At 35.5% G+C, this 14,302-nt stretch overlaps 2 protein-coding genes across 2 annotated transcripts in view; one reads left to right on the forward strand and one right to left on the reverse strand.

Annotated features, from left to right (window-relative positions):
• COL4A4 (collagen type IV alpha 4 chain) overlaps positions 1 to 14,302 on the reverse strand; it is a 63,214-nt gene that overhangs the window by 47,517 nt on the left and 1,395 nt on the right. Inside the window, exons 2-5 of the mRNA XM_088170728.1 lie at positions 12,832 to 13,014; positions 11,923 to 11,962; positions 10,009 to 10,086; positions 854 to 988 (exon numbers count right to left, since the gene is read on the reverse strand). Of these exons, the coding sequence (XP_088026854.1) occupies positions 854 to 988; positions 10,009 to 10,086; positions 11,923 to 11,962; positions 12,832 to 12,887 (309 nt within the window). The 5' untranslated portion in view covers positions 12,888 to 13,014. The remainder of the gene's footprint in view (positions 1 to 853; positions 989 to 10,008; positions 10,087 to 11,922; positions 11,963 to 12,831; positions 13,015 to 14,302) is intronic.
• COL4A3 (collagen type IV alpha 3 chain) overlaps positions 13,470 to 14,302 on the forward strand; it is a 58,997-nt gene continuing 58,164 nt past the window's right edge. Inside the window, exon 1 of the mRNA XM_088170916.1 lies at positions 13,470 to 13,479. Within this exon, the coding sequence (XP_088027042.1) occupies positions 13,470 to 13,479 (10 nt within the window). The remainder of the gene's footprint in view (positions 13,480 to 14,302) is intronic.

Raw genomic sequence — 14,302 nt, forward strand, 5'->3', positions numbered from 1 at the left:
ATGAAAAAACAAAGTTGATGAGGTCATTAACTCTTAAAAAGAATTAAAAACAATAATATGTGGTACTATATAGCAAGAAACAAAATAACAGTCTTGTTTGAAATATCAATCAAAAGCCACAATTTTCAGAAATTAAGAATCTGAAAAAAACTTCTACAGGCCTAGCAGAAGACTAGTGCAAACAGTTACCCATGTGACAGGTGGTACAGTACAGGACAAATGTCTAATACTCAACAGCCATTCATCCTCTGAAGATTATAAAATGACAGAGAATGGGAAGTTGCCTGTAACTTATAAAATATTTCTGTACATAATTTCACAATGCTGCTCCAGTACAATACAATTTTTGTTTACAGTATTTACATTTCAGGTGTGCTAGATACTGACATTAGTGATTTCACTCTGGGATCAGTCAAATTAGATTTTTAAAACTAAGATGAAGTACCAAGAGCCAGGGATTGTACAGATATGAATCTGAACAGCAGTTTATAATCTCTAAGTGGTAATAAAATTCTGCTTAGTGCAGCACTTTTATAAGCACCATACTGCTCCCTCCAGCTCCACACTTCAACATCTTCTTTGAGGTTAAGGAGGATGACATGTTATGTGACAATCTGAGTCTGTCTGTTCATCATATTTTATGTCTTCTGACAATTCTAATCTTGCAATCCACAGCAAAAAATCTCCTGAAATACTTTTTCAAGAATTAATTTTCTATAATTGACTTCTGTGAGAATTTTGTGTGAGCAAGAAAATAGTTTGGCAAATGCTTTTTGGTCATTCAAGTTCTGTTTCACTTATTTAACTTTATATATTATATACACCTAAAAGAGCTGTCTGTGGTGTTTCCTACCTTATCACCTTTTTCTCCAGCTGGCCCAGGCTGCCCATTCTCACCTCTCTGTCCTTTCTCCCCTGGCAGACCAGCTGGTCCTGTAGATCCCAAGGACCCAATTGGACCTTGAGCTCCCAGCTCACCAGGCTGACCCTGAAAAGAGTTCAAAAAAGTGGATGACTACTGCTGTAACCCCCACAGCAATTCAGAGATGACTCTGTGGATAAAACAAGGCTTACAATATATAAATATTCATGATTGAAAATAGCTGCTGGACAGCCTGCAAAACTGTCCCATCCATTAGGTGCTGTAGGAACATGACATTCAAGTTTATCAACTTGCTTAAGGTGATAATTTTTTTTTCACCTTCATCAGGTCTCCAAGACCACCTCTCTGAGATGCTTGGGATAACCTGCAAGTCTCCACCAATTGAAGTATCACCTTTTGCAAGCCTAGGACTCCAATGAGCATTGTTTTCCCACCAGAAAAATGAGGACTCATTTTAGACAAAGGGACTTTGTACACAATTAGAACAAATCAAGCGAGTTCCCTCTTTCAAGACATGGTATGCCAATTATCTTAAGTTTTTCTAGCTCACATTTTTCATAATCATTCTCATATCTTAGTGCAAGTTTCCTGGAGAAAAAAATAATAGTTATTAGAAAACATATTCACAGAAAGTATCAATTTTAATAGATTGTGTTAAAATGGATTGGGGGGTTGAAGAATGTAATTTATCTATAAATGGCTCTAAATTGAGTATTTGTACCTTCATTACCATGCAGTCTCCATAGATTTCTACTAACTTTTCCAAGGTAATACAGATTCTCCTGAAGCCAAATTACTTCTTATGCCAACTGGACTTTTCAGCCTATAATACTGGTGTGGAGTTGTTTCAGATGTGTTGCAGTTTTTGATCTGTGCTGCTCAACAACTATGCAATCATAGATTTAAAGTGCTGAATAAAGTAAACTTTCTAATCAGGCTTCACATGTGAGCTGTCTATACTTCCACCCTATAAAAATCTATGTTATTGCAGGTCTTTATTTCTCTTACATATCTTTTTCATTTTATATCATTATCCTTGTCTACCGATAACTTGTTCTGTTTCCAAACTGAAGACATTTTTGCTTTCTTTCCAGATTTCATCCATTAATTATAATTAATTATTATAACTGTAATTAATTATATTAGTTACACAGTATGTATAATCAATCAATAATTTTAGTATAGAATTAATTCTTATAATTCAGTATTTTAAAAGAGAGCAAAATGGAACCCCATACGTTCCTGAGAAAACCCTACGGCTTTAGGACCACTTGAGGGCAGTAAAAGATATTTCAGTAATACAGAAGTAACAGACTATATCTTTACTTTTATGAATGGATTGACAAAAGAAAAAAAAAGATGGAAATGAAAGATAATTGTAAGAAGGATATGTAGCTTCAGGAAGCAAAAGAACTGAAGGCTTGCTTCTCAGTGTAAACACTTCAGCAGGCTAAATCTATCTGGACAAAATCTTGTGAATTATAAGCAGGGACTTAAGCTTCTTTTACTTTTTATTTATTTTCTACTTTTCTTTGTAAAATCAGTGTGATTTGACAGTTGGAGCAGAAGTGAAAAAATGTATGGTACGCATCATTCAATCAAACCAGCAAAGCAACAGAGAAGGTAATTACTATGTTTGCACAGGAACATACCATAGGCTCATGTCACAGTGGAAGTAGGGCTGGGTGACCACTGGCCCTTAAGATGTGAAAAGGAACTTAGTCCAGAGGCTGGGAAAAGAAGTCCTACACTTAGGAATAAGGACCTCCTAAAAAAAGAATCCTCATATGAGTCATGTTCTATTTATCTTTACTCCTCTCACTGCAGCCTTGATCCTGCTTCCAGAGAAGTCACTAGCAAAAATTCCAGGGCAGAACCAGCATGTTGTCTTCTCTAACAGTTAAATTTTTTGTGATACCAGAATTTCAGCAGTGTAAAATATTATGCAAATTAAGGGCTACTGGTATTAAAAGCTGCTGATTCTGCATCCTTGTTAACAGTGAATGGACAGTGGGGTTTCTGGGTGTTGAGTGTCTGCTTGCATGAACACTTGCAGCCTGTCTACTGGCAGTGCATTGCTTATTCTATGTTAGAATGAATTTATCAATTGAAGTACTTCTAAGGCAGCTATTATGCTCTTTAAATACTTGACTGAAAAAATAATTGGACGACCATTTTAATTAAAGCATCATTTTGAGTACCAGTGAAATGAATCAGACTAATAATATAATAAAATACAACTGTTTGAGCAATTAACTTTACCATAAGTGGCTTTTTAGTTCTCTAAACTAGCGATTACCTTGCAAAATGCATCATCCATCAACAGGACAAGAAAAGCATAAGATGTTTTGCACTCATTTTATAATGCCTTTGTCTTTCAATGCATTTTGTTGACAACAGGTTTCTGCACCAACTTCAAATTTTCTTAATTACTAGTGTATATGTCCTGCATTCAAGAGTTGAAAGAGAAAATTTTCAAAACCTGTTATATCCTTTGGACAGTTAAAAAACATGACTTTTATTGCACTCAGAAAAAATGCTGAGACACTGTAGGCATTCCATGGTAGTTATTATACTTAATAAATAAACGCTTCCAGGACATGTAGTCCTTTAGGTTGATAAAATGTCTTCATTTGCTGCTACTCTGTGAATTAATTGACTCCATGGTCTTCAGTAGAAGGTAGTGAAGTCATAGAACAGAGTCACTGAATTCAAAATTCACAATGGGTTTGGCAGCTGATACAACTTTAGCATGCCATGTGAAGCTGATGGATTCTCTCTCTTTCTTTCAGCTCAAAGACTGATAATGACTGGAGCTTTGTTAAGACCAAACTGATACCATGCCATAACATCTATTATCACATCTATTATTTGTGCCCATCCAATGTGACTACCACAGCATTACAGTCTCAGGACAGCTGTAAAAATAAAGAGGATGAAGGTAGTCATGCTCATGTGGAAATGACAAATTAGCTCAGATAAAATGAACAGAATATTATGCCCGCTCTGCCATCTGATGCCAATAAATTCCTCTAGGTTTTCAGTGCCTTGTTAATTGTCTAGGTCAGGAGCTACCATGCCAAGACTACAGTCTGTTATTTTAGCATATCCTGGGCTTGACCTGCAGTAAGAAATTGACTTTAAGCAAAACAAGGCTATATTGTTTTTTAATTAACTATGCTTCCTAAGAGTAAGACTGCAAATACTTCAGAATCATGAAACAAAACATTTAATATTGTTTGGAAAAGGCAATGGTCAAGGTTATCTGGAATTAATTATTTTTGATGCATGAGACTGAAAGCACCTGATTTTGAGAGTGCCTTAAGCACTTAACTGTCTCAAGCACAATGTTTAAAAGGAGTCTTAATTGGAAATGAAAAAAACTTCATGCTACTCGAATGAATTTTCTTGCTTGTTATCAATAAAGTCGAAAGAAGCCCAATTATCACCTTCAGCTATGGAGATGTACCAGTGATGTACCAGTGAAATGCACTTACCTTCTGTTCATAAAAGCAAAAGTGAAAATGCCCAGCAATTCCACACAGATTGTAGGCAAATAATACAGCAACCCTTTCCACTGTGCACTGGACTCTGGCTTGTAACCAGCCTTTTTCATTTCCCCAGGAGCAGGACAGAGCAAGAAGGAAAGTAAAGCAGTCTGTGGGCAAGAGAGGAGCGCTCACAAAGCGTTTGGAGAGATGTTTTATTTTGTCATTTGCTTAGTGAGGTGGGGGCATCTGCTGCTGCTCTAAGCTCCACCCATGTCCTCTCCCCTTTTAGAAGAGCTGATCAAATACAGAGCAAAGCCACAGCTTCTGGGGCTTGGAGTCGTGTCCATTCTGGGAAGATTCTACTCCTCACTGGGTAAGACTAGAAACAAACTGATTTTCACTGTGAGCCAAGGCTCAAAAAAACCCAGAACAAGCCCTCTTCTAAATATAAACCTGATTAAGAGAAATATGAGAAATCACACAATTTGGCATTAAATCCAATCTCTTGTCCTTAACAGACCAAATTAGATAATTTTTTTTTCATACATTTTTAGCCAAGTAAATGCAATAATAATACTTAGAGCTTGACTTTTCACAGAATCAAAGAATGGTTTGGGATAAAAGGGATCTTAAAGATCACATAGTTCCAAACCCCCTGTGCCATGGTTAGGAACTCCTTCCACTAGACCGGGTCACTCAAAACCCCATTCAACCTGGCCTCGGAACACTTTCAAGGATGAGGTATCCACAACTTCTCTGGGCAACCTGTGCCAGGGCCTCAGCACCCTCACAGTAAAGAATTTCTTCCTCATATCTAATCTAAACTCTCTCTCAGCCTGAAGCCACTACCCCTTGATCTGTCACTATAGGCCTTTGTAAATAGTCTATCTTTCTTGTAAAGAACATCTAAACCATGCTCTAAACTGTTGGAAAATGTGGAACTTATCATATTGGGCAACTTTATTATATTTTTCAATTATATAATATGCTACAAGAACAAAACACCTAATGATGCAGCTTAGCATTCACAGTAGTACTTTACAGAAGCATGACAAATCACAGTGAAGTGCTCAAAACATCATTCATAATGTATACTTATGTTTGTGTTTTAACCCTGTGGGACTTCGAAAAGAAAAACTATCCAATAAGCCAGTGGGTGTCACTATTGTGTTAAACAAACTCAACAAATCATAATTTAGCACTGAAACTCTTAACTGCTAATGGCTGAAAGCAGAGAGCTACAAAAGAGCATAAATATTATAGAAATAGACCACAAATAATTAACATCAGCTTAGCTAATAAAATTAAATTGAATTTTGTTCTGTACCATTTTATTGAAACGATATTGAAAATTTATTGAAATTTTTTGGTTGATTCAAATCTGTAAAAAATAATTATTTTGTAGAATTTTATCTTGCTTGATTTGGAAAAGCTTCATAATCTGTAGCAACTGGGAAAAAGCACCATATTCAGTATGGTAGGATATGAGAACCAAAAGTATTAAGAAAAGAAAGATGCTCAAGAACAAAAGGAGGGATAATTAACAAGGTCAAAAGTTCTAAAAATTTGGAAAATGTCTAATATGAAAAATGCTAATTTACAGATGCTGTAGCTGGGCATCGTATATGATGAACAACCTCAAAGAGACCTTGCAGTGATTGGTGTGATTCTCCTTACAGACTGGAGTGGCTATTCCCCATTCTGGTAAGCAGGATCCATTCCCTACCAGTTCAACTTTTAACTTCTGCAGTTAGAGAACTGCCTATCTCTCTGCCCAGTTACAAAAAGAAAAAAAAATTAAAGTGTGGTTTGCTTCAGATATAGATTTAGGGGTCTTATTTCTCTGGGTCTGTTTTATAGAAAACCATAATATGGTTCTCAGTGAATGTAAGTGAAATGTATAACTGGTCTCAGGAACCTTCTGCTTTAAAACTTACAGCTAATGTACTGGGAAAAAATGATCAACAAGTAGGAGGCAAATAATGGGAGAAATCTGGATTTCCTCAGATGCCAGTGTACATACATCTCTGATAGTGGATTTGAGATCAAGCAGAAGGATTTTGCATATTTATTTCCTGAGGGTGCCACTTGAAAATTCAAATACAAGTACTAGATATTCCATGTGAATGACAGACTGCCACTTCACACTGACATGCAAAAAAAGTGTGTTTTAATAAATGCCTCTTACTTCCCAAAATAGACAGAATTTGCACACTTTTCAGAGTTAGTGCATTTAAAATATGTTTACACTGTGCTGTAAATTGAACTCAGATAACCCATGGAATCTACTAAGGAAATTTGGCAACTCACAAGAGCTACTGGGGAGATGTTACAAGAGAAGCAGAGCCAGAGTTTTGACTTACTCTCAGGTAACTGCTCATTCTTACCTCAGGCCAGTGCATTCTTGCCCTGCAGTGACTGATACCAGCTGACTTCCCAGCTTACCTGTGACACCCAAGTGACTCAGCATCTCCTGTGAATGCTAACTCCTTACATCTGAAGTGTCAGAAAGTGTAAAACCCTCCTCTTAGATTTCTGTTTGCTGCATTCTCCCCTACACTAGGATAAAAATAAGCCTCTTGCTTCATCCATCTGCAAAAGAACGAGCATTGGTCCTGCTGAGTTATATTTATAATTCACTTTGATCCAGGCATTTCACATGACCCCATAGAAGCCAGATCAGGTTGGGTCATGAATAGATGCTTGCTTCCCAAATCTACTTAACTAAAAACAAAGCCAACGGAATTGAATAGGATCAAACTCTGGGTCAGCACAGGACAGGTTTACAAGCGGTCAGTGCTAACTGCAAACATTTTTTTAACAATCTAAATTCTATTAGAGCAGCCAGCATTTTTAGAAGCCAGTGATAAAATATTGCAGGAGTTTTCTAGGAAACAACTTTCCGATGTAGAAAAAAGAGAATGAAATGGTGGAAAGGTTTTACTCTGTCTTTAAGGAAAATTGAAATCACAGACTTTACAGCCTACCAAAAAGGAAGAGGGGAAAAAGAATCTAGTAAGTCAGATAGAACACTTATTGCTAAATATACTTTCACTAATGATGTTTTGCCTTATTTATCTGTTCTACAGTTCTGAAATGGCTAGATATAATAGCACACAGTATGGGCAAAGAGATTTAGCAGCACATTTTAATGGTGTCCTATGGAAGAAAGAGTCCTTTTGAATTGTGAAGATCAAAAGATAAACAGTTTCATGAAAAACTAATTCCAACAAGACTGTAATCCCAAGTGAACAGAAGTCAAAATTTCATTGTGATGTGAACAATTGTAATGATATACTACTAGCAGTAGTGACTAAAATGTTTTTTCAGACAATGGTTTCTTGCTAATGAATAGGAGTGCAAATGTATTCATTGCACAGAGGTATATATGTTAGAGAGAATTAAAAATGATAGGTACACAAGCTCTTCTAAAACACAATAGAGCAACTGATGCATAGCTATAAAGGTTATATTTAAATATTAAATGAAAGTTCAGCTATTTGCTTCTACTTGTCTTTCAATTTTCCCAGTATCAATACATTCAAGGATGGCCATGGCAGTTTCAATTTCTTATTCCCATGGTCAGCTTTTCTCTAGCTAAACTTCAATTATCATTACCTTGTCGACTTAATGAAGAAGGCTTTTGATGTTGAAATTTAAAATATTTTCAAATGGGCAAATAGAAGGCAAAGTGTTAATAACAAAAGTTCTGAATATTTAGGCTTGTGTACTGTACAATGCCAGAGGCTTTTAATAATAATTTGTTTCTTACCATTTCAAGACAGGATTGAGAAAGATGCAAAACTGAGGAAAGAGCCTCAGAGCAGGATTCAGACAGAAAAGCAGATAAAGCAGATGTTTTGCATTCTAGAAAGCTAACAATAAGATAAACCAATCTTTTATTTTGTAATGGGTAGCCTCCACAAAAACTTGGAGAGCAAATTTAGTGTGTCAGAGTGTAAAAGCAGAACACAGCAAAGTTTAAAACCCAGAAGAATTGTAGTATGAAAGAAAAGATTAAATAATCCTATAGAAAATTATTCATCACCATACATTAGTATAGAAAATATGTGCAGTAATCTATGTGAAGCAATATTTAGTTAAGCCATGTTTCATGTAGGGTTTGAAGAGTACTTCTGTTTCTAGTATATTGATTAATATAAATGACTGCATGAAATATAAATTCCTATTACATTGGAGATACTTTATCCATTATTCATCAGGGTACTTATTTCACAGCTTTTTCAGAAAATGCTACAATTCTCAGACTTACAGTTGCATAACAACATTCAATTCATTTTGAAGTGTTTACTACACCTCTATTTGGCACTTAGGTCCAGTTCCTTGGAATTATTTAGAAAACTAACTGCAAATGCATGAATCATAGCACAGTTTACCTGTGATGAGGGACAGCCTAGGAAAGAGCCAGAACAACTGCAGAAGATATTTATTATTGACTAAGTATGGCCATGTAATTCAGAACTTCTGGGCTACTGAGTGAGAACCCAAATCAGGGAAATTCCCCCTAGTTTGAAAGTCAGTTGTTTTTAAATGGCACTTCAGATCAGGTTTTTGGTATCTAAAACAGTCTGTTCAGTAGCACTGAGACACTGCAGTGGTACCAGTCAAAATACTTTTCCTGGGATGCCCTTTTGTTAGCACAGTGTTACAGAGATACACGCACCCTAGGCCTCTATTATGAAAATCCTACAGCATGGGGGACTTTCACATAGACATAATCCTGGAGGATTAGGATAGGATCCAAGGACACCAGGGCAGTGATCATGACACAGCAAAGCGTGCAGCTAACTGCAGAAGCACAGGAAGAAAAAGGTGTGTCTTGCTTTTCTGGCAACTCAGGTTGAACACAAAGAAATGGGGCACGTGGCTCTTCCAAAACTGATCCACCATATTCAACCTTCCTAGACCTAAACTTAACCATTAGTACTTCCGTAGAAAAAAATTTTTATCACTGACAATTTTTCAGTTGATCACCAATCAGAACATACATATATATATATATATGTTTTCTCCTCACACAATGTTTAAATTATTGGTGATCTCTGTGAGTAATTAGCAAAATGCACTAATTTTGGTATGTAATGTGAAAATGCCTTAGAGTTGTTTTATAATTATTCATAACACAAAGAGAACTCAGGGTTTTTTTAAAGTTAGTATATTAAGTGAGTAAGCTAAAAAGTCTGCAAACATCTTTAGAGTCACCTAACCCAAATAAGAAATAACTAAGTTCTCATAAAATTAGAGAGTGGCATGGACATTCTCTTTCAATCAGCCTCTTAGCAGAAAACAAGCACAGGTTTCTATACTTTATATGTATTAGGAATTACATTTATCTAATCCCTAGACTGATTTCAAAGAATCCTTAATACAAGAAAGGTACTATGATTAGTATAAACCCAATTAGAAACAAAATTGTTTACAAACAATCTTAGGTTTCTTCAGTGACAGCTACACTTGATACCAGTGAGAGAATTATGCTAGTTTATTAGATGTGTTTATGTCTGATTATTGATTTATTGATTTATCAACCATGTTGATTTTCAGGAACAGCAATGTGCACAAAATGAACAGTATTTACAACAGCAATTATCATTAGTTCTAATCACGACTTACCCTTGATCCTTTTTCTGGAAAGCACCGACAAACTGAACAATCCTGTCCCCCACAGGGATCAATATATGCATATCCTCCCTAAAAATTGAAAGGTTATGGATTTACCAATACACAACAGACAACAATCCAACAATAACATCATCAAATATTCTCAGCTGGACATATTAGCTAATTAGATGGTTTTCAAGGCAAAAGATCTCTCATCAACATAAACATGCTGGCAAGGTAGAAGCAATAAGTAAAAGCTTATTACTTGTTGCTGTAGGGGGTAGAAGACCTTAACTACAAGTTATGTCACATAACACTAAATATTACACCAAATATAACTTAGGAAACCAGCTGCACCTGAAATAAATTTTAACAGAATCAGAATTTCATTTGCAATAATGTAAAATTTGTAATCCATCACATTATTTTAGATTGTTCAACTACAATGAAATAAGGCACAACAAGGTGAAGGAGCAAGAAGTTCACTCAGAGATAAAACTTTGAATTTAATTCTTGTCTATTAAATGAAATTAAGTATATGCATGGTTTAATTATGCATTTCCTACTATTAATTTACTTATTCCTTGTATTAAAAATTTCTATTATTGTCCTTCTAATAGTGAAGAAGTGACTGCTTTTTTCATCAAATTGTAATGAGAAAAAAAATAATATTCAAGGGGAAATGAAAACACAACAAAATCTTCTGTGTGGTAAATGAACATGATTTCACTTTTCTATTTCTCCAAATGTAGTAATAAATACACATCATATGCACTTATAAACTAAGTTGGAATGTCCACTAAATAACATTTTTTTCAGTAAAACTGTGTAAATTATCAAAGATACTTTAAAAATAATTTTAACAAGGAGGTAAAAGATTCAAGAATAATGTAGGTAACCAAGTAAACTGTGATAAAACAAATATTTCCTCAGCGTGGGTTTTCATTATTATCAAGGCCAAGATTGTTTTGTTACTGGTTTTAATACCCAACAGAACACTATAGGCTCATACTTCAATGTTTCAAGGAGAAAACACTGACAAATATTAGATAAGGATGAAAAATTCTGTTCTTTATGACATTTTTAGAATATCTGGAATTCTCAAACCCCAGTCAAGAGGGTATGATGGTCTCTCTCACAGACTACTTGTCTTTCACACTGCATTTCCCATGAAATAACTAATCTATTCTGCTCTAGTCTCTCACATAGTTGTTAGAATCTTGCTTCTCCTGGAATGTCAATAGAATACAAGTGTCTAATAACAGAACTATTACCCTTTCTTCTGATTGAACAGTTATTTTTTAAAAATATTTCCATCTTCAACAGCTCAAATAAAAAGGGATGAGTTTAGAGATTAAAAAAAACCCTCTACAAAAAAAGAGCTTTAGAGATTTAGAAAAATATTTGAAAGAATACAAAGAGGATGGACTTGAAAGAAGTTTCAGTGAGGGCATTGCAAACCTAAGGGTAATATGAAGGCCAGTACAGAGAGGATAATAAAGAAGATATTGAAACTAGATTATGTGTGACATTTTGGCTTCAGAGGGATGAGACTGTCCATAGAAGCCAGTTTAAGATCTAGGCTAACATACAGAGCAGAATGGAAAGCTAGAATTGACATATGCCATAATACAGAACCATTTATGAGAAAGGAGACAGACTCAGTGAACAAGGGAGGGTTTTCTATATGCAGCTTTCCAAAGGTACCTCAAGAAGCCAGAATTAGAATTAGGAAAATCTAGAGCCTAAAATTGCAAAATATATAAGATGAGTAGCAGAAAGGAAAGTCAGAACTGCAGAAATATGGAAAGGAACATTGTGGTTTTCCCACAGAACTATTGGTGATTGTGGTGCATGTGGTGCTACTTGTTTGAACTCTTCCATTCTATCTCTCACCTGCCTAAAGTAAATATTAATGTCACTTACCCCATCAATTCCTTGAGTTGAAAAAACAATCAGCAGCCACCTGATTTAAATGAAGAAAACTAAATTAAAACTTCACTCACAACATCAAACCTTCACAAAAATTTAGCCTGTAGAAACCAAGAAGTGATCAAGTGTAGACATGATTAAGTCTTGTTTGAGGTTACTATATAGTACTTTTATAAGGGGTGCACTTCATCAAGAAATGGGCCCCCATGCTGTAAATATTTGTCTTTTTGGATTTGTGAGACTGAAGACAGACAGATAGGCATAAACAAGACCATGAAAAAGTCATTCTAACTCCCCCTTGTAACCTATTTCCAATCCCACAGTTACAAAGGGCCAGAGAGGAACCATTCCAGACAGATTTGTCCATGGACACCATGAGGTGAAGAATGAGTAGAGACAGGAATAATCTGCATCTGCCCTAAAATCAGTTAGCTGGTGCTGTTTTCTTTTGCTCGGAGAAAGAGGGCAAGAGAAAGTGGAGAGCAAAACCACATTCAGAATAGCCACATGATTCCAGAGCAGCTGCTGGGGAAGCCCAGCTCCATGCCAACCATTGCTAGTGATGGCTTGTAAAGTTTACCAAAGAAATATATACTAAAATAAAAAAAGGTAGCCAAAAATTTCTGTAGCAATACAGAAAATAAACATTCTTTTAAATTATTATTAATGCTAATATTATTTTTACTGAGAACTAAGGTACTTACTCATTATATGAGAAGATAAATTAGGTACAGCCATAGCACACAGACTGCTGTGTACTATTCTATAGGCTACAGTGAAGTTTATTTCAAAATTACTCCAACTTTGCAAAGTATCTAGGCATTTCTTATTACTGTTAAGTTGATAGATGAGAATATATCTCAGTGAATCTGGTTAAAAAATGTAGTGATCTGTAAAACTCACCAGGCAGCTGTGATAAGCCACTTAATCCGTTCAAATGAATCCTTTGTTAATGCCATTCCTGCTGATTGAGGATTTGTATATGCAGCACTTTTTTTTTCTTTAAATGGCAGGTCTTCTCTTTCCTTCTGTTTGTGGATGGTCTATAAACACTGTTCCATACTGGTGGTGTTTTCCCCTCTGAACCTGTTTATATTAAAATATACATCCAATGTACACATGAATAATTACTGAATAATCAAAAATAAGTCTTAACCATTTGTATGTGTTACACTGCACAGCTCTGTGTTGGCACTACATTATATTCTTCCTATTCAGGCCACATTTTATTTTATCAGCAATCCAATTATTTCAAGGGGACTATAATGAAACTGCAGATCAACATAAAAAGGGGTGCAAGATTTCAGCCTAGTAAAGATGGCCCTCATTCTGTGTTTCAAATAATGAACAAAGAGCATCTTGCATCATTATTTCTTAAAAAGTTTTCACAGCCACCATTTTAGTTAAAGGCATTAAGACACAATCAAATTTTGCATACATAAATTGCACTATCCAGATTATCAGAGGCTTCTGCTTTTTAGCACTCTAGTATTTCAAATGTGGGAAATAATTTTGAGGAGACTGAACACTGACTCGAGTGAATGGACAGAGGTTTGATTCCTTTGGAGAAGTCTCCTGAGTAGGCAAAGACACTGAGTTCCTGAGCAGGGAGTAAGGATGTGAAGTGCAGCAAACTCTGCTCTCTGACAGCTGTTCAGGCAGCAGCCATGTGTCTGTTAAACACGTGAGGGTACAGTTCCTGAAACACTGCTGTTCTGCTCTCTATTTTTTGGATAGTGTGGCATCTTTCTAATCAGAAATAATCTATAAATAATATTGACTCCTGTGTGTACACACAGTATATCCAAATCCCACAGTACTAAGAGGAGATTTTGGAAGCTGCTGTGCACTGACTGATGAATAAATAGCCTAAAGGCAGCCAGTCCATGCTGCAAGATCTCTCTCTACATGTATTGTACAGTACTCCATTCATCTGTCAAATTCTTACAGGCTTGCTGTGCCCCAGTTCCCCATCTGTAAGAAAAGAAAAAAATAACAGCATCCCTAATAAAAAAATAATATTCCAACAGCATTCCTACCTCACTGATTTTTTACATTAGTAATATAAACAATATAAGCAAAATTGTGAGGTGATAAAATATTGCAGGGACTGATTGCCTCAAACGGAAAATCTAAGAGAGTCACAAAGTGTTAGACTTTGCAGAAATGTGTTCCTGTTGCCCACTATCCATCTCATTATTTAATTATCCACACAGCTTCTGAAAATTAAGAAGAAAATAAAAAAGAAAATTATATTTGGTACATTTGCTGTGTATTAGCAGCAAAACTTTTATTTTCAAATTAAAATCCATTTTGATCCAACCCATTGACACAGTTTGAAATAATACTTAATGCATGACTGGAAGACTTGCAA

Source organism: Sturnus vulgaris, chromosome 10 (genome assembly GCF_052056855.1).
Source record: "Sturnus vulgaris isolate bStuVul1 chromosome 10, bStuVul1.hap1, whole genome shotgun sequence".
Taxonomy (NCBI): Eukaryota; Metazoa; Chordata; class Aves; order Passeriformes; family Sturnidae; genus Sturnus; species Sturnus vulgaris.